Source organism: Aegilops tauschii, chromosome 1 (genome assembly GCF_002575655.3).
Source record: "Aegilops tauschii subsp. strangulata cultivar AL8/78 chromosome 1, Aet v6.0, whole genome shotgun sequence".
In the NCBI taxonomy this organism is placed as follows: domain Eukaryota; kingdom Viridiplantae; phylum Streptophyta; class Magnoliopsida; order Poales; family Poaceae; genus Aegilops; species Aegilops tauschii.
The window spans coordinates 446,835,746-446,854,656 of record NC_053035.3 but is presented as its reverse complement, the minus strand read 5'-3'; the positions used below and the strand labels follow the sequence as shown (position 1 = coordinate 446,854,656).

The 18,911-nt window shown below is 45.3% G+C and overlaps 2 protein-coding genes across 2 annotated transcripts; both read right to left on the bottom strand.

The window, feature by feature from the left end:
- Positions 1–1,359: 1,359 nt before the first annotated feature.
- LOC109749352 (probable LRR receptor-like serine/threonine-protein kinase At1g05700) lies at positions 1,360–6,153 on the bottom strand. The gene is made up of 12 exons (XM_020308310.4): positions 6,036–6,153; positions 4,899–5,954; positions 4,624–4,762; positions 4,434–4,505; positions 4,213–4,284; positions 4,053–4,133; positions 3,750–3,913; positions 3,336–3,580; positions 3,127–3,253; positions 2,880–2,948; positions 2,589–2,781; positions 1,360–2,128 (listed from the first exon to the last, which is right to left on the bottom strand). Exons 1-12 carry the CDS (start codon positions 6,145–6,147, stop codon positions 1,639–1,641), a joined length of 2,820 nt encoding a protein of 939 aa, XP_020163899.1. The 5' UTR covers positions 6,148–6,153; the 3' UTR covers positions 1,360–1,638.
- Positions 6,154–10,897: 4,744 nt separating this feature from the next.
- Positions 10,898–12,690, bottom strand: LOC109749342 (F-box protein At5g03100). The gene is made up of 3 exons (XM_020308301.4): positions 11,812–12,690; positions 11,580–11,714; positions 10,898–11,436 (listed from the first exon to the last, which is right to left on the bottom strand). Exons 1-3 carry the CDS (start codon positions 12,634–12,636, stop codon positions 11,122–11,124), a joined length of 1,275 nt encoding a protein of 424 aa, XP_020163890.1. The 5' UTR covers positions 12,637–12,690; the 3' UTR covers positions 10,898–11,121.
- Between the last annotated feature and the right edge of the window lie 6,221 nt (positions 12,691–18,911).

Below are 18,911 nucleotides of genomic sequence, written 5' to 3'. Positions count from 1 at the left end.
ATTGGGACCCCTCCCTACACTCACAGGCAAGGAAGGGTCAGCCCTGCAGATACTTTGCTTGAGCAAGTTGTAGCCATGATCCTCCATCCCCATGAAGTGTTCGCTAGACCCATCTCAGCATAAGAGCCATGTTCATGCAATGAGACGCAATAATGCCTATCCCTCCCAAGTCCTTTCGCATGCAGACATCAGCCTAGTGACCATATGGTATTTCTATCGGCCATCCGTCACTTGCTAGAAGTACCGGGAAAGGTCTAGTTATGAACCCCTTCCGGCAGGATATACAACCCCATATACATGGGGAGACTAGATAGGGAGGAGTCAACACGAACTGTCTTACTCCCTTTGGACATAAAATGACCACACCATGGCTCCGGCCTAGACACGACCCGACCGATAAGCGGTCTGAACTCACTCAAGGTACCCTCGAATTAGACAGCGGCATCCCTAAGTACATAATGGGGAAGGAGGACAACTTGCAGTTCAAGTTGTCCAAATCCGTTGTTGATCGTCATCTGAGCAGGCCTAAAACCACAACTTCACTCTTGTTGAAGTTGATCTTAAGACCAGACATGGCCTCAAAGCATAGATGGAGGAACTTGAGGTTGATGACATCAAGGTCCGAAGCAAGCTAATCTCCCGCGTGATGTCGATATACTTCCCATTCATTCCTTCGTGTGTGTCCCTAATTACCTTCTTGCAGTCCGAAGCAACTCTTATGTTCTGAATCAAAAGCTAAGGGTCCCTGATAAGCAAGAGCCTTGGGGCACCCTTGACGCTGATCAGTCAGATGAAAATAAGGCCTCTCTGAGTGTGTCAAAGAATTTTTATCTAAATAATCCTTCCACTTTGCAACTCTGTTTTCCACCAAGCCCCTTTCCCCTACTCCAGGTGTGCCGTCATTTCCGGCCTTACTGAGAGGCACACAGGTTACCCACCCCACCCCCCCTCCCCCGAACCTAATTCCTTGCCTATCACCGATGTCAATTATGTATTGTTGTAACCACTCCGAAGAAGATGCCTATCTCGACTTATTCGCAAAAAAAAAAAAAAAGTTGCCTATCTCGACTAAGTCGGCTGTTGTCGCTGCTCTGTTGTTGAGGCCACTACGCCTTCGTCCTAACCACGCCAACAGGAAGAAGAATCAGCATACAGATCCCATTAAAAGCCAACAAGGTGAGTGCGTCTCCTTTATCTGAGGATCTAGTTACCTTTATGCATCAAAACACGTGAGGATTGTCACTATTTCAGGTTGTATTTTCTCTTAGCAAATCATATTGTGCTTTCTCGACGAAGATTATTTTGCCATCACATCTTCATGTAACACTATCATCTGAATCAAAAAAAGGTCACACTTTATCGATGATATAGTACGGTTCAGCCAATATAATAGAGAATCTTCATCCTCGTTAAGTCATCTTCTAAACTTGAAAAATCAAGATACATCAAGTATTATATACTCCATCTAATAATAAATGTCTAGAAAAGCCAACAGAACACATTAAATGTCTGAACATTTGTACATTCACACTTCCTCTAATAATAACGACAGTTATTGTGTAAAATAGTTTGAATTCCCTTGAGTGAAAACAAAGAATGCTCGCAGAAGAGAGGTGGAGGTAATCATTGTCTAGATCCTCACGTAACAGCTGGACCAGTAGACAGTATAGACACACTGCCCAAATGCTCTTGCTCATATGCAGTGCTGCTCTGGCTCAGATCAGTAGACATGCCAGTGTCATACCGACCATAGTCGTTCATGATGCCACCACTCCCGGGTGTGTAAAACCCTGCATTCACATTGTCGTGTGCAGCCTCTAGCTCAAGGCACTCATGTAGCACCGCTACCACGTCAATCATCGTGGGCCGCTCTCCGGGCTTTTGTGCCGTACACTTCAATGCGGTGTCCGCAATTTTCCACACGCTATTGACATCGTGGTCGCCACGCATGCGCGCATCCACCACATCCTCGATGTTACCACGGGCTAGGCGCTGCCGCACCCACTGAACAATGCTCGTTGGCTCGGGGTCATTCAGGATGTGTCGTTGCCCTGTGACTATCTCCAATAGCACTACGCCAAAGCTAAAGACGTCACTCTTGTTGGTCAGCTGAAATGTAGCATGGTACCTAGTAAAGTATGTGTGAGATACGTCAACGGGTCTGGTTTCAAGAACAATCGTGCAGGTCGAGTTCTTCAGGACATGTTTGGCTCAAACGAATTTCACAATAATTTGCAGATAATTCAGAAATCAATTTGATTCTTGTGGAAATCAGGATTTTGTTTAAGTGACTAAGTTGAATGTCAAAATTTTAAATTTAAGGAACTGAGTTTTGAAATTTTGTTCACCCTAGCTAGGAGAAAAAGGTAGATCTTACATTGCGACCCTGCATGTATGTTGAATTGTACTAACTTTTAGACAATCAAAATATGTTACTCTAGTTGTTCATAATAGATGAGAAGTTTTATAGAAATAATCTGAAATAATCCCTCCGTAAACTAATATAAGAGCGTTTAGAATACTAAAGTAGTGTTCTAAACGCTCTTATATTAGTTTACAGAGGGAGTAATAGACAGTTGTGCACTTACTCAGGGTCAAGGTAACCGAGTGTGCCAACCACCCTTGCTGTGGAAACGTGTGTATCGTTGTTGCTATTGAAAGCCTTGAGTAGGCCAAAATCAGCAATCTTTGCCTCCAGGTTTGCATTCAGCAAGATGTTTGACGTCTTCACGTCCCTGTGAACGAGGGGCGGGTTACACCCCTTGTGCAGATACTCAAGCCCTGCATGCATCCACATAACAGATCATCAACTACATCACAATCCAAATTTGCACCTTCTTTATGTAACGACATGTGGAGAAACTTAATGAAAAGCTTACCTTGTGCAGATTCCAAGGCAATACGAAGTCTCTGTCTCCAGGTTAAAGTTTTCATGGTGTTATCTTTCCCTGCAATGCAAATATAATAAGATGAATCAAAAAATATTCTGAAAAGGATAAGATGAATCACATGTACTAGTATTTTTCTAAGATGCTTATCACTTTTGCAACTATATATTGATATTACATAAAAATATTATTTATGTTGCTGCGGGCTTGTTGCTGATGATTTGATTAAATTTAATACCTCTAAGATGTTCGTCTAGGGCTCCTTCAGACATGTACTCGTAGACAAGAGCCATGTATTTCATGTCCTTGCAGTAGCCAATCAAGGACACAAGATTCTTGTGGTGAATTTTCGCCAACGTCTGAGCCTGAAACCAAAAACATCTGTGCACATTACCAAGCTGAATTGCATTAGTATACTTAACCTTGAACAATCACATTAATTCTCACCTCTGCCAAAAATTCTTGTTCACCTTGATCTGAAGATTCAGACCGCAGTTTGACAGCCACTTGTGTGCTATCCTCCAACGAACCATGGTAAACTTTCCCAAACCCCCCTTTACCAATTACTCGCTCGAAGCCATTTGTGATGGCCACTAATTCACTATATGTGAACCGGCGGTTATCGAATCGCAACGAGTTGTGTCCCTTGATATTCGCCTCATCCAGCCGCTTGATATTATCGCTTGTTCTTCCTTCATAAAGCAATCACACTAACTGATATTAGTTAATCACTTCACACTTGCATTCATGAGGTGCCATATGCATCTTTGATGGAGAGGCCCGGGATAATGAAAATTTTTATTTTCTAAGAACACTTGCATTCTTGAGTTCAGTGTATTGTATTTTTGCATGGTTTCTTACCTTGCCTTCTCCTTCTCATGCAAATGAGAAGAACTGACAGTAGCAGAATCACTAGTACTGCAACTACGGGAACAACAACATAGACGGCAACCATAGAGCTTCTCTTCTTTTTTGGAGGCTGACAGTAGTCGCCGCTGCTGCAGAGGTTTGGATTGTTACCATATCTAGCAAAACAAAGAGAAGGATGAGTAAATCATGCTGATGAATTAAGATATATAAAATGTATGTTGAACAAAAAGGTCAAATAAGATCTTAGAACTACTCCATATCATTGAAAAAATTCTGATGCTAGAGGGTACTAACCTGAGTGTTAGGGAGCCATCTTGAGTTCTTTTCACAAGGCCAGGAGGAATTGATCCACTGAGTTGATTGTCTGTCAGATCTCTGAAAGAAACACAACAGTTTTTTTTATGCCACGTTTACTACGAATGGATTTGGAAAGCACATACCATGGATTACTTACAGAAGTGTGAGCGACGACAACTGCGACAGGGTGTCGGGAATTGAGCCCGTAAGATTATTGCGTGACAAATCCCTATGAATTTGCAAAAACCGGTTAAGCATTTTGATTTCTTCACAATAAAATTAGCATTGCAATGACTAGCTTAACGATCTCTTACTTACAAGTACTGTATTTACTCAATAAATACTTACAAGTACTCTATTTGCTCAAAAAGTACTTACAAGTACTGTAGACCTTTGAGGCCGGCAAACGAAGATGACAAGTTGCCGCTGAGGCCACTGGAAGATAGATTCCTGCAACATATATATAACTGCAGCTCAACATATATACTTTTAACAGGAAACAGAACATTCGGAAACTTATAACTCGCAAGACTTTTAACAGGAAACAGAACCGAAACATATAACTCACAAGCCTGTGACAGTTGGTGGGCTGGAAACAGCATAGCTGCAACCCAATCCTTTCCACGCGAAATTCTTGGGCACGCAGGGATCGCCCATCCAGTTCTTCTTCACCTGGTACTTGCCTCTGATCGCCGCGATGGCAGACACTGTTACATTTCTCAGCAGCAGCAACACAAAAATCTGTCAGCTGAGTATAATTAACTACTTCATTGATCCTACAGTTGCATCTGAAGAAAACTTTTTCTTAGCAAATGCATCTGAAGAACATAACTGCTTGCTTACCATCCTGAGTGGCCGTGGTTATGCCGGTGGTGGGCAGGACGGAGAAGATCTCGAGGGCGTTGAGGATGGGCGGCAGCGTGGAGTTGCCGGTGGCGTTGAGCGAGACGTTGTACTGGTGGTACCCGTGGTTGGGGATGGAGTTGAAGACGGCGTTAGTGTAGAGGTACTGCGGTGTGAAGCCCTTGCCGAGCCAGAGCTGGCCGTTAAGGGTGACGTAGAACTGCCGCACGGCGCTGACGGGGAGGGGCTGCAGCTCAGAGAAGTGCAGGATGCAGACGTACCCGGGATCCGGATTGCTGGCGCTGGGCTCGGCATCCCAGCTGAACACGACGGGGCTGGAGGAGTTGACGGGGGTGATGGCCGTCTGCATCACAGCGGACGGCGCGTCGAAGCTGTCATCGTCGATGTTCTGCACCTTCTTGGCCGTCGAAACCTCCAACCACTCCGCCCGCTTGCTCTGCGGGATCCAGAAGCGGTCGTGCGGGTCGTCAGGGTACCTGAGGATCACGCCGTCGTCCCGGCCAAAGTTGGCTCTGGTGTGAAGAACCAGCCCCTGCGTTGCGTTGGCCATCGGGTAGAGCCCGTTCTTGAGGGGCCTCAGGTCGAGGGCCGAGATGAACGGTGTCCCGGAGCCGGTGTTCACGAGGCACACCTGCACGGACTCGCCGGGGACGACGGCGATGACCTCGTAGATCACCGGCGTGTTGGCGTTCGAGATGTTGACGGTCGTCCAATAGTTGACGCCGATGTGCAGGTCGAAAACGGGCGCCCTGTCTAGGCCGTCGTAGTTGCCGTACCAGAACTTGGCCCGGATGAGGTACTTGAGCCCGGCCACGAGGGAGCGGAGCGTGTAGCAGCTGCGCGTGCCGGCGCCACCGCCGAAGCTGCGCACGTTGTGCCAGCTCCTGCCCATCGTCGGCGTGATGTACTCAGATGACATGTTGTAGTTGGTGCCGGCGTCGATGAATCCTGCGTCCGAGGTGAAGCGCAGCTTGGTGACGCTGTCCACGTAGCCCGCGGCGCTCTCTGGTAAACCGCAGTCCAAGTTTATGAAACCTGCACGCGGACGCAAAAATAAGCTTAGCAGTTTGTGAAGGTAATGCCATGAAACGTCGCAAGCATGTACGATGGGCTCACCTAAGTTATCGACCTGCCCATGGACTTGAAGAACGCCGCCGAGGCCGGCGATGCCGAGAAGAAGCGGCCACAGCCACCGGGCCGCCATTGCTCTCCGCCGCTGTCCTTCCATGGTGCATGTGCCAGCAGCTATACACAGGACATAGATTATATGCAGGTACAAACGTAAGTCTAACCATCTTGTCTAGGACTAATAATTCAAACACCACATGTCAATCAGTTCATAGAAATGGGTGTTGTACAACTTAATTACCCGGCCAGTTGGGGCTGATCACATGGGTTATGAGTTGACTTGCATCCTGAGTCAGTCAACCGCCCTGCTGGGTCTGGTTGGACGTGCATGGATGCCCCAAGCTTGGTGACTAGACTTCTCACCTTTTCCCTGCGCGATTGTCGCGACAGCCAGCTCCATTAATCATGCCAGCGGGCTCTTATATAGTTGACTTCTGAATTCTGAATTTCTGATATCCGTGGCAGCTCTGTTTTTCTTCTCCGATAAAGGCACTTTTATTAACTTAAAATGTAGTATCAATCAGATACTACAAAACAATTGAGCAACAGGCCCCTGCAGAGTTAAGGTGCACACCCAACAGTCTGGCTAGAAAATAAAAACGGCATAACGGAAATAGGTAAACCATAGAAGACCAACATTATGCCTATGTCCAAGTGGCAGGGCGGTGCACCCAACCGGAGATTATGCTGCAAAGTGCAAACCCAGGTTGGGTTAAACTTCCAAATCATGGAGGTGGACCGACATCTGATTAACACCTTGAAATATGACGCCCACTCCGAGTCGGCTGCTAAATCATCTCTCTTTGGAGATAAAATTGAGAAGGCAAAGGAGATTATGGCCCAGATATCCAACATCAAGGAGCTACTAGAACAAGTTGACAAATTAAAGAAGCAACTTGTGGGTAAAGGCAGCCAAGGAGAAAGACAAATATGTTGCCGACAAAAGAAATCTGCCGGCTCGCGAAAGAACTGGACATCAAAGGCAAAGCTTTTGATGCCTTGGTGACTAAATCGGCTGAGCAGCAGTCCAAGGACGCAGAGGCTGTGCGGATCTTTTCAAGAAGAGCTTGAAGTGTTAACCGAGGAGCAGACAGTGCTCAATACGGGAAATTCTTGGTAAGTCGGCAATATTTCCAGTTTTTCTTGGTTTCCTTTAAATTTGCAAAGTCATCTTTACTTATAATTTCAGAGCCGGTTGGTCGTGGCGAAGGCGGACCTTCGACTCCATGCATGCATGAGCTGATCTCAAAAAGCCGGCAAACTATTTAGGGATTTTATGGCCGCCGGAAAAGCAGTTCTCCACACCATATGAATTAGGGAAGAAACTGTAGAAGATTCCTCCGAGCTGGCCAAAAGACTTACCGGAGCCCCAGAAGACATTAAGCCATGGCGGCAATCATGCGTGAGGGAGGTGCCAGACCGCACTTTCCAATGGTCATGACACATCATCTAGCTGTCGAGATACGAAAACTCTTCCGCCTGCGCCAGAAGGAGCAACTTCGGAGGAAGGACAAGTCATAATCCGAAGAGGTGAATGACGCCGGAAATTCTCTGAAGCCGTCTGGCGATGATGAGCCTGAAGCATGAACAACTCATAAATGTATTAATTGAATCTGTGTGTGTTGAAGTTGAACTAAATGCGATATTAAACTTAGCTTTGAGCTTATGGCGTGTAATATAAATTTATGTTGTTTAATCCATCAGAGTCTGGCTCAATTAACTTGAATCTATATTTCATTTGCAGGAATGTGCTCAATGTGAGTAGCAACAAAACACTAGCCAAATCAAACAGTGCTCAATGTGAAACTGCGTTCGGAACATAGAGCAGGCTTTTAGAACCAATGCAAATTACTTAGACGGTTTGTGAGTAAGTGTAGATAATTGTTAGTCAAAATAACAGAACTTTAAGCCTCAAGGCAAGAAACCTAGTGGTTGACCCGGACCTCGTCAGGTAGCCGGATCATCTTTGGTAATCCATTAAAAATGATCATAGAAGATAAAGAGCGAGGACAAAAACTTAAATCAATTTGAGCGAACCACAACTTTATTTCATGATTATAGTCGAAATATTACAAATTTGCTAATTATAAAAAGGACGCAATAGTGCTACGTACCAAGTGTGCTCTGTTTCTTCTTCCGAAGTATCATGTTTCTTCTTCGCGAACCACTCTGGCTCATGTATGTCGACCAAGTAGTATGACCCGTTGTGTTATGCCTTGCTAACATCAAAGGGTCCTTCCCAAGGTGGGGAAAGCTTGTCATGGCGTTATTCTTCTGGATGAGGTGGAGCACCAGGTCACCTTCCTTAACATAATGGCCTCTGACCCGGCGGCTATGGTAGTGACTCAAGTTTTACAAGTAGATAACGGATCTGGAGATTGTGAGCTCTTGTTCCTCGAGGAGGTCAATGTCGTCTTGTCTTGCCTCCTCAACTTCAACTTCTGTGTAGGCGGCAATGCATGGAGAGTCATGAACAATGTCACTCGGCAAGACAGCTTCTGCTCCATACACCAAGAAGAAAGGTGTGTAACCCGTCGATCTATTGGGAATAGTCAGTAGACTCCAAAGAACAGAAGGTAGCTCTTCAACCCAGCGGCCGACTGCTCTCCAAATGTACCTGAAGTCTAGGCTTGAGGCCTTGCAAGATGAGCCCATTGATCCGTTCGACTTGCCCATTGGACTGCAGATGAGCCACTGACACAACATCGAGACGGATTCCTTCCTCCTGGTAGTATTCAGCTAATTCTCCTTGCAAGAGGTTGGATCCAATGTCAGCTATAGGGTCGTTGCTCCATCAAGTATCCTGATGGGCTTGGCTTCAATGCACTTTGTGAACTTATCGACCATAACTAGAATATGTGTGCTCTGCCAGTAGCCAGCTTGAATGGTCCAACCATATCAAAGTCCCCATACAACAAAGGGCCAGGTGATAGGGATGGTCCTCAAAGCTTGAGCCGGCATATGGGGCTGCCTGGAGTTAAGTTGGCATTTGACACAGTTCAACCAAAAGCTCCGCGTCATTGGTGATGTTAGCCAGAAGAAATCATGCCGGAAGGCTTTGGAGACGAGCTATCTAGCAGAAGCATGGTGTCCAGAGTCGCGTGAATGGATTTCCTGCAAAATCGTCCCCCCTTCACATGGAGAGACGCAATGTTGGAGTATGCCTGAAGTGATATGCTTGTATAGCTGACATTGATGATGGTGTATGCCTTGGCCCGACAGACAATCTGTCGTGGCTCGACCTCATCAGCTGGCAACTCCTTGTTCGTCAGGTATGCCATGCAGGGCACCGTCCAATCCGGGTTGACTACTAAGATCGAATGCAAGAAACTACAAAAGCTCACTATGAGTCCACCTATGATTGACCTATATGAGCTTTGTTTCTCATTCAAGAATTAATGGTTTAGGAAAGCGATTTAAAAGTGCATAGTTATATCCCAAGAACGACAGACAAAACAATGAAAAATCCGCGTCAATTCCGCAGTCTAGAGAAAAGAATGTTCCTTTATTCCAATACTACATTATACAATAGTAGAGTGAACAAGTTTGTCTTCAGTTCATCTCTGAACACACCCATTGCTCACGCGTAGCAGGCAGCCAATGTATAACTCCATAATTAACACACAGAAAATAAACCTGTACTTAAATATTCCTTCGTCCCAAAATATAAGACGTTTTGGTAGGCTAAAACGGAGGTAGTACAAAAATGGATCATTTGAAGTAAAACAACAACAAATTATATACCTCGTAGGCATAAAAATGGCTTGGTTCACAAAATAAAGCCTTACCATACGGGCGACGCAGCTTGTGGCGGCTGGCGTGAGGGGAATCAGGGGCGCAATTTCTAGGGCAAGAGGCGTCGTTCTAGGATGAGCGAGCAAATAGACAGGCACGCTTCGCTGCGCCGGTGATCACGGCCTTGACCAATCTGTAGAACCTCTTCAGAAACATTATTGTCTGCTGAATGAATGAAGTCCTGAAGTTTTCATAAAAAATGGAAATAAAATTCAGCTGCGTGGCCACGTTGATATGTATTGGTGCCTGTGACATGCATTATTTTTAGACGCACCTGCCGCTGAAATTACATGAAGGCGATTCTACAGTTGTTTAAAAGGAACTTGGTTCTGTCAGAATGCAAAAGGATAATGTATCATACCTACTCCCTCCGTTTCAGAATATTACACAAGTAGAAAAAATCTTGATTTGAGTACGACAATAAATCGAATATCAACTGGGTCCTTAAACTACCATACTAGAAATATTTGATAATTTTTGCCCGTGTATGACCAGGAGGAATGAGTATCAAGAATTCAAGATGCAGTTGCTCTGCTACAGGATTCAAAGCAGTATCGCTGAACATACAGATTTTCCAGCTTTTTCAAAGTTATCATCATTTGGACCTCCGATACGAAGAAATGCAATAATATGTGTGCCAAATACTAATTCAAATAAAAAAAGGAGATTAACTTTGCAAGTAAGCTGGTGTAATAGGGAATGAAGTATGTCAACCAACATACATCCCATGAAGCCTTTCCTTTGAGCATCACGAGCCAAGTATTGCTACAGGACCCTCAAGCAGTAAATTTGATATCCCAAAACACTAGGGAGCAAATAGGGATTTTAAGAACAAACATCCCATCATTTTTGGTAAACTATGTTAACTTTTACTCCTTCACCTTGTTACTGAAAGCATAGGCTATGCTCCTCACAGAAAAGGACTATGAGACATAAATGTCCTTCATTAAGCTTACTTGCTAGTTTTTTTTTTTGGAAGAACCAAATAGTCTTTTTCCCCCAAACAATGCAAGATTTAAAAGCCATACATTAAGTGCTGAATCAAAATGAACAACTAGCTTGCAATCAGTCGCAATTTAGAATGCCAAGACATGCCACATCACAATAACATGACAAGTAACATAGTTGCATGACAATCTCTAAAGCATTACACATAAAGTCACAAAGTGCCATGTTTCCAGTTTTGCACAGTGACAGGACAGGCGCCAAAAAACCTGAAGGGGCACAACAATCTAGTCAACCTTGTCCACAATGTCCACAAGGTGACTGGAGGGATCCGTCAAGAACGGAATATGGTCAAAAGGTTGCCACCATCAGCAGCTGTAAATTCAAGTTGAGCATTTGGAGAAGGCCTGCTATCAACATGTAGCTGACTGTGTTGATTAGCTACCCATTCCTCAGTATATTGGTCCTTGACACCAAATATCATTGACTCGAGCACTTTACCATTCAGGAGAAAGAACTTGGCAAAGTTGACATCCGATCTGCTGCCAACATAAAAATTCAACTCTACTTCTCTGAGATGATCGAGGCATTCAATAGGATCTTGTGGTTGAAGGTGATGCACATTCTCCATATCATTTCCTGGACATGACTGAAACAAAATAAAAACAGTTAGACGATAGAAAAACTGACCCCCACCTGACAATTAAAACAAGGAATTACTCATTGGAAAATGTATGAAATGACCATGAAGCTATTTTTAACACTAAAAACTATCGAAGAAAGATGAGTCACCGTGATGTAGAGCTTCTCCAAGCAAGGAAATATTTTGAGGAAGGCTATAGCTGCATCAAGATTAGGGCCACTAGACGTGAGATGCAAAACCTTGACGCTGCGCATCAGAGCTTTCAAGTTGCCAGCAACCATTCCCTAATAACAGAGAAGGCATAAACATACAACAGGATCAGAAAGAAGCCTAATGATGTGACGCTTAATACTGAATCTTAGATTAGATGGTTACAGCTACCTGAGAAATTTCATACCCAAGCTTGAGTTTAGTAAAGTCGTCTGTCATGAAGCCAAAGATCTCAAGTTTCGGTGCCTTGATTAGCCGGATGGTTGACTCTGGATGAAGGTCAGTCCTGATCAATTTTTCTAGTCTGGGGGCATTTTCTATAACTAGTTGACAGCCATGCCGACCGCCATTTGTGCCGATTCTCTTAAGAGTTAGTGAATTGATGACCATATAGTAGAAGCCGTGGCACCTGTCCAGCAGCAGGCTCTCGAGGACAGGGCAGCCATCGAGCAGGCAGTGGAGGGTGTCTTCCCGTACGAAAATAAATCTCATGGTGAGCTTCTCAAGGCAAGGGAAGTTAAACGACGGTGGCGCGTCGTACTCAAAGAACCTGCAATTGCCGAAGCGGGCCACGCGCAGGGTCGCCGCGAAGCGGAGAATGGACAGTGGCATCGGAATTTCGTACCGAGGGAGCCAGAAGTCGATCTCCTGGAGGTCTCGGAGGGCGGGGGAGCCGAGCCAGCCGTCGGGGTCGGTGATCTGGAGGCAGGCGGTCAGGAAGCGGCGTGCAGGGCCCGGGTGATCGGAGAGGATCTTGGACACGGCGGCGGCGCGGTCGCGGCCGCACCCGTCGATGTGGGAGATGTCGAGGTTGAGCGGGGAGGAGCGCCATAGAGGGCGCCAGCGGCGGGAGAGGGATGTAGTGCGCACGGCGGAGCCTATGGGGAGGAGGGATATGATTATGCTGAGGATCTCACCGGGGAGAGAGCTAATCAGATCCATTTCTGGCAGATCCGGTGCCGTCTTGGCTACAGGAAGCGCCGCCGCCGCCGCCATTGTCTAGGGCACACGAGAGATGACCCGAGGAGTGACACTGAGCAGACTTCACAGAGCAGCCCAGTTCGGCTCCGGGCTCTAAAGAGGCCGGCACGGAGCACAATAATGGGCTGGGCTGCAGGACGTGGTGTTAGTTTGGGTTCAAAGCAGGCACAGTTTTCCTAAAAAAAAGCAGGCACAGTTTTTTTTTCCTGGAGCTATTGCTGCGATTTTTACTGTACAGAGAGCTTTTCTATGGTACATGGAGCGCCGAATATGCAGCAATTTTTTTTAGAAAAGATCACAAATTTTCTCAGTTAACACAAGTTATAATTTAGGGGATTTGATTTTTTGCCACCATTTTCTTTGGGCTTTGACAATTTGCCACCCCTTAGATTGTAATTGATCCATTGCCATCTATTACATTCAACTTTGTTATTTTGCCCTCTGCCAGATGGGTCCTGCAACAAATGTCCAACATACCCCTCTCCCTGGACTATGAACTGGGATGTCTCCAGTCGCTCGTCCTCGTTCCCCTTCGACGTCAAGAACTCACGAGGGCTCACGAAGACGGCAGCGACAGCGAGTTGCGGTCCGTGCTTCTCGACGGCGGCCGCGACTTGCACTTGGTGGTCCTCAACGCTCGCGGCCGGATCCATCCCAGGAAGGTGAGGCTCTCTCTCTCTCTCTCTCTCTCTCTCTCTCTCTCTCTCTCTCTCTCTCTCTCTCTCTCTCTCTCTCTCGTCCCATAGGGTTACGCGATCTGGGCCCGGGCGCCGCCGCCGCCGCTACTGCTTGTGTGACGCCACGGGGGAAGCGCCGCCGCCGCTGCTTGTCCGCCACCGCGGGGGAAGCGCCGCCGCCGCTGCTGCTTGTGTGCTGCCGTCATAGGGGAGCGTCGCCGCCGCTGCTTGTGCGCCGCCACCCGCTGCTTGTGCTGCCCCTGCTGTTGCGTGCATCTACTTGAGTGTCGCCGCCGCTGCTGCTTGTGCTGCTGACCCTACTGCTAGGGAGCAAGAGGGGGTGGCGGCAGTAGGGAAGGAAGGGCAGGCTAGGAGCAGCAAGGGCCGGCGAGGAGTAGCAGGAAGGTGCAGGAGAGGAGTGCAGCACGAGTTCATCCCTTCCCCTGTGTTATGTTTCGGTCAAACATGCACAAGGGCATAATGGGCCTCTATTTTGTTCACTTATGTTGCCTATTATTTCCAAAGTTTGTTTTTATGTTGAAAAGTGGCAAAAGATCAAAGCCCAAACAAAAGAGTGTCATCAGATCAATTACAAGTAAAGGGTGGCAAATTATCAAAGTCCAAAGAAAGTGGTGGCAAAAAAATCAAATCCCCCTATAATTTAGAAGAAAAACTAGTTTTGTCATGTGTCATCATACAGCAAAAGCTTCCTTTGCATATAAGTTTGCAAATCAAAATGATCACACATCAAAAGATATGAACATGATTACTTCACTAACTAAGGGCAATGGCGGTAGCTTTTTCGATAAAGGGCGATTTTATTATCTCAGAATGTAGCATCAAGGGGATACAAAACATTATGAGTAACACCTGGCCTCTGCATTACTAAGATGCACACGGCCAAAGCCAAAAGTCTGACAAAAATCATGAAATAAAAACCAACATATCGGCAACAGTAGGGTCCTATAGACCGATACTACGCCTATGTCGAAGGTGGTGGTGGATCGATCGGAGGTTATGTTGCCACCCATGTTGGGGAAAAACCTCCATAGCCACCTGCTCCAACCGCGTACACACCACCTTGAACAACGATTGGTGCTCCGGTCGTTGTAGCATAGACCACGTATGAAGCGAGTGCCTACAACGAAAAATAACCTGCATAGGAGAAGCATTTTTTCCATTAAAAAACCAAATCGTTTCTACATAGCCAGAGCGACCAAATTAAGGCATACGCTCCCACCCTTATAAACGCTTTAAACCTATTAGGAATACCATCCAACCAATGACCAAATATATTGGCAACACTTGTGGGCGGATATAAATTTGACGCTATTTGGATGACTGACCACGTAGAACGTGCAAACTTGTATTGGAAAAAAGAGGTGTTTGATTGTCTCGTCATGAGTACAAAAACAACACTTCTTACTCCTTGGCCACTTGCACCGTGCGAGCTTGTCTTTGGCTAACACAACTCCCTTATGAAGATACCACATGAAGATTTTCACTCTTAGTGGAATCTTGGACTTCCAAATTTTTTTGTTATTACTCACTGCTACCTCAGAATGTGTGAGCGCACGGTACATAGAGTCTACTGTGAAAGACGCTGATGTAGTAAGGTTCCAGCGAAACACATCCTGACCTTGTGTTAGGTTAATCGAATCCAACCGGGACAAAAGATTATGCCATGACAGAAGCCTGGGGCCAATAAAATCCCGCCTGGACGAAATGTTTGGCGGGGATGAACTGAGCACGTGCGTAATAGTATTGTTCTTATCGCGAGCAATGTTATATAAGGCTGGATATTGTTCTGAGACTGGCATTGCCTAGCCAGATGTCTTCCCAGAAATGAATCTCCGACTCGTCCTTTATAGCGAATGACCCAAAGTGAAAGAGATGTTTCTTTGCCGCCATTAAGCCAGCCCAGAAGTGCAAGTCACCAGGTTTCCAATATGCCTGGGACACCGCCTTTTGGCCTAGATACTTGTTCGCAACATGGTTTGCCAAACACCATCCTCAGTAAGAAGTTCGAACAACCATTTACTGAGCAGGGCCTCATTCTGAACCTGCAGGTCATGAATTCCAAGGCTGCCTTGGTCTTTTGGCCTACAAACCATGCTCCATTTGGCTAACTTATATTTTTTTTCTTTTCTCCATCTCCTTGCCAAAAGAATCTAGATCTAAAATAGTCCAGTCTTTGCAGGACCCCTTTTGGGAGTTGGAAGAAAGAAAGCATATAGAGAACCATATTTGTGAGGATGGAGTTAATCAAAACCAGCCGTCCTCCAACTGACAACAGCTTGCCTTTCCAACTGCTCAATCGTTTCTCTAGACGCTCCTCTACATGCTTCCACTCTGCAATGGCTAGACTGAAAGGATCGAGAAGTGGTGTCTAGAGGGGGTGAATAGACTCTAATCAAGAAAAGTTGCAGTTTTTAGTTTCCTTAAGTTGATGTGGAGTTTTAGCACAAGTTTAAGCATTCACAATACATATCAAGCAAGCATGACAAGAGTGTATGAGCAGCGGAAAGTAAAGCATGCTAGTTGCAAGAATGTAAAGGGATGGGATTGGAGTGTGCAAACGCAATTTGGAGACACGGAGATTTTTTATCCGTGGTTCCGATAGGTGGTGCTATCGTACATCCACGTTGATGAAGACTTCAACCCACGAAGGGTAACGGTTGTGCGAGTCCACGAAGGGCTCCACCCACGAAGGGTCCACGAAGAAGCAACCTTGTCTATCCCACCATGGTCGTCGCCCACGAAGGACTTGCCTCACTCGGGTAGATCTTCACAAAGTAGGCGATCTCCTTGCCCTTACAAACTCCTTGGTTCAACTCCACAATCTTGACGGAGGCTCCCAAGTGACACCTAGCCAATCTAGGAGACACCACTCTCCAAGAAGTAACAAATGGTGTGTTGATGATGAACTCCTTGCTCTTGTGCTTCAAATGATAGTCTCCCCAACACTCAACTCTCTCTCATAGGATAGGATTTGGTGGAAAGATGATTTGAGTGGAAAGCAACTTGGGGAAGGTTAGAGATCAAGATTTATGTGGTTGGAATGAGATATCTTGACCTCAACACAAGTGTAGGTGGTTCTCTCTCAGAAAATATGTGTTGGAAGTGTAGGCATGTTCTGATGGCTCTCTCCACGAATGAAGAGTGGGTGGAGGGGTATATATAGCCTCCACACAAAATCTAACCGTTACACACAAATCACCAAACTCGGTGGGACCGATTCAGAGAACTCGGTGAGACCGATTTGGTTCATAATGTGACCGTTAGGTATTTCGGTGGGACCGAATGGATCAACTCGGTGGGACCGATTTCATTATGGTTAGGGCATAACGTAATCTTGGTGAGACCGATTACACAAACTCGGTGAGACCGATTTTGGTAATAGACAAACAACAAGTTGGTCAGGCAAACTCGATGGGACCGATTCGCTCACTCGGTTGGACCGAAACGTTACGAAGGGGTGACTGAGAGTTTGCATTGCAATCTCGGTGGGACCAATTGCATATTTTGGTGAGACCAAAATTATTGCAATAGGCAACAGAGAGTTTGCAATCCCATATCGGTGAGACCGAGATCCCTATCGGTGAGACCGAATTGATTAGGGTTTCTGGCAGTGACTATGTCAATTGAACTCGGTGGCGCCGGATAGAAAGTTTCGGTGGGTCCGAGTTTGACTTTTGGTTTGGGACATATGTGGATGTGAGAAAGTGGTTCAGGGCTTTGGAGCATATCACTAAGCACTTTGAGCAAGCAAGCCATTAAGCAACACCTCATCCCTTCTTAATAGTATTGGCTTTCCTATGGACTCAATGTGATCTTGGATCACTAAAATAGAAAATGTAGAGTCCTGAGCTTTGAGCTTGAGCCAATCCTTTGTCCTTAGCATTTTGAAGGGATTCCACATCCTCTAGTCCATGCCACTCCATTGTTGAAATTATCTGAAACATACTAGATAGAACCATTAGTCCAACAAGAGATATGTTGACATTAATTACCAAAATCACCCAGGGAGCACTTGTGCTTTCAATCTCCCCCTTTTTGGTAATTGATGACAACATACATCAAAGCTTTAGATAAAGATATAGAGAATAACAAGTAAAGCTTTGGAAAGACATATAACATGCATAGGCTCCCCTACATGTATGCAATCATATAAATATGGAACATAGGAGCATGTGAATGCATAAGCATGACAGAGTAAGCCATGTGTTACATGTATCTTGGCTATATGCATGAGAGCAAATGATGTGAATATAGGAAATGTACCTTCATGCCCATGAGTCCTTCTTGCAAACAATATGTACATCAGCAAGAAATCCTCATGCACATGACTGTGATGCATATACTTACCTTGTGGTCTTGAGTTGGCTTAGGAAGAAATGAACCTGAGTAAACAAGATTAGATAACACAGATACACCTACTAACCAGAGCAAACAAAAGACACCACAAGAGTACCAAGACTGGGATAACATGTAGAGAGTGAGTACTGAGTACTCTATTGGATATAGACATGTCCCCAAAGATAAAGATGTGCAATGAATTCAAGGATTTCCTTCCCTTAGATGTCTTACTCCCCCTGAATCTTGCATGGTATATTGGGAGAAGATAGGGAACAGAAAATCAGAGCAAAGAAAAGAAACAGAGCTAATGCAAACAATCAAATATGAACATGTCTTTCCCCTCTTAAAGACATGTGACTTCTCTCCTCTTGAACACCAAGCATCTGGGGTTTCTTACACTCTCCCCCTGAGTATTCTCTCCCCCTATAGAAATAATTAAGCTTTGATGTGATCTCTCTCTCCCCTTTGACATCAATTTCCAAGAAGGGTTCTTCTGGTTTTTTTGTCACAATGGGTTTGGTCCTTGAGTCACAAAGCAAAGCAGCAAGTCGAATGTGATGCTGGTAGAGGACAAGAATCATTGAGTGGAGCTGGAGTAAAAAGAATACAGGAACAAGTGGCAAGCTATCTTTTTTGCAGTGAAATCGGTAGCACCGAGTTGTGTGCTTCGGTGGCACCGGAAGAATTCGGTTGGACCGAAGAAAACAAACCGGTGTGACCGAGTTCATCACAGTGAAAACACTTGTCACCTCAGCTCACTAGACAATTAAGATCTCATAAGGATTTGCAAGGAATTAGCTAAAAGATTTGCAATGAATTGGATGTAGAGAATGCAGAACACAAAATAAACAGAAAAAGAATCTAGATGAAGTTTTTTTGAAAGGGGAAATAAATATGCATGAGACAAATGCAAGAGCACGGAGAAACACAAGAGAACTTCATCTAGAATTGGGCGGTGACAAAGTCAGCTATGTTAGAGTATATTGACTTAGGAGTCAAGTGAGGTCACTTGATCATAGGTCATACTCATCGTTTAAGCTCAAAATGGGGTTACCATTTTTTGTTTAAGCATTTTGATGTATTCACATCTTGTGGAGTTGCTTTGACCCATGACTTGGAGTAAAGCTTCTCTAAGATGGAATAACATACCTTGTGTGGTGGTGTTGATCTTGATCATGTAGTTGAACTTGTGTGGGTTGCTCAAGGTTGATGTAGCTCATCAAGAGTTGGGAGCACCACTTGGAATTTGAGTTC

What these genes read in the sequence shown, in the direction of transcription:
- LOC109749352 (XM_020308310.4), bottom strand. Translation starts at nt 6,147, where the DNA reads ATGGAAGGACAGCGGCGGAGAGCAATGGCGGCCCGGTGGCTGTGGCCG. An exon ending in CTCAAAGGTCTACAGTACTT is followed by an intron (nt 4,285 to 4,433) that starts GTAAGTACTTTT and finishes GCAAATTCATAG; the next exon opens with GGATTTGTCACGCAATAATC. An exon ending in CCTAGACGAACATCTTAGAG is followed by an intron (nt 2,949 to 3,126) that starts GTATTAAATTTA and finishes TTTGCATTGCAG; the next exon opens with GGAAAGATAACACCATGAAA.
- LOC109749342 (XM_020308301.4), bottom strand. Translation starts at nt 12,636, where the DNA reads ATGGCGGCGGCGGCGGCGCTTCCTGTAGCCAAGACGGCACCGGATCTG. An exon ending in TTGGGTATGAAATTTCTCAG is followed by an intron (nt 11,715 to 11,811) that starts GTAGCTGTAACC and finishes CTCTGTTATTAG; the next exon opens with GGAATGGTTGCTGGCAACTT. An exon ending in TGGAGAAGCTCTACATCACG is followed by an intron (nt 11,437 to 11,579) that starts GTGACTCATCTT and finishes ATTTTGTTTCAG; the next exon opens with TCATGTCCAGGAAATGATAT.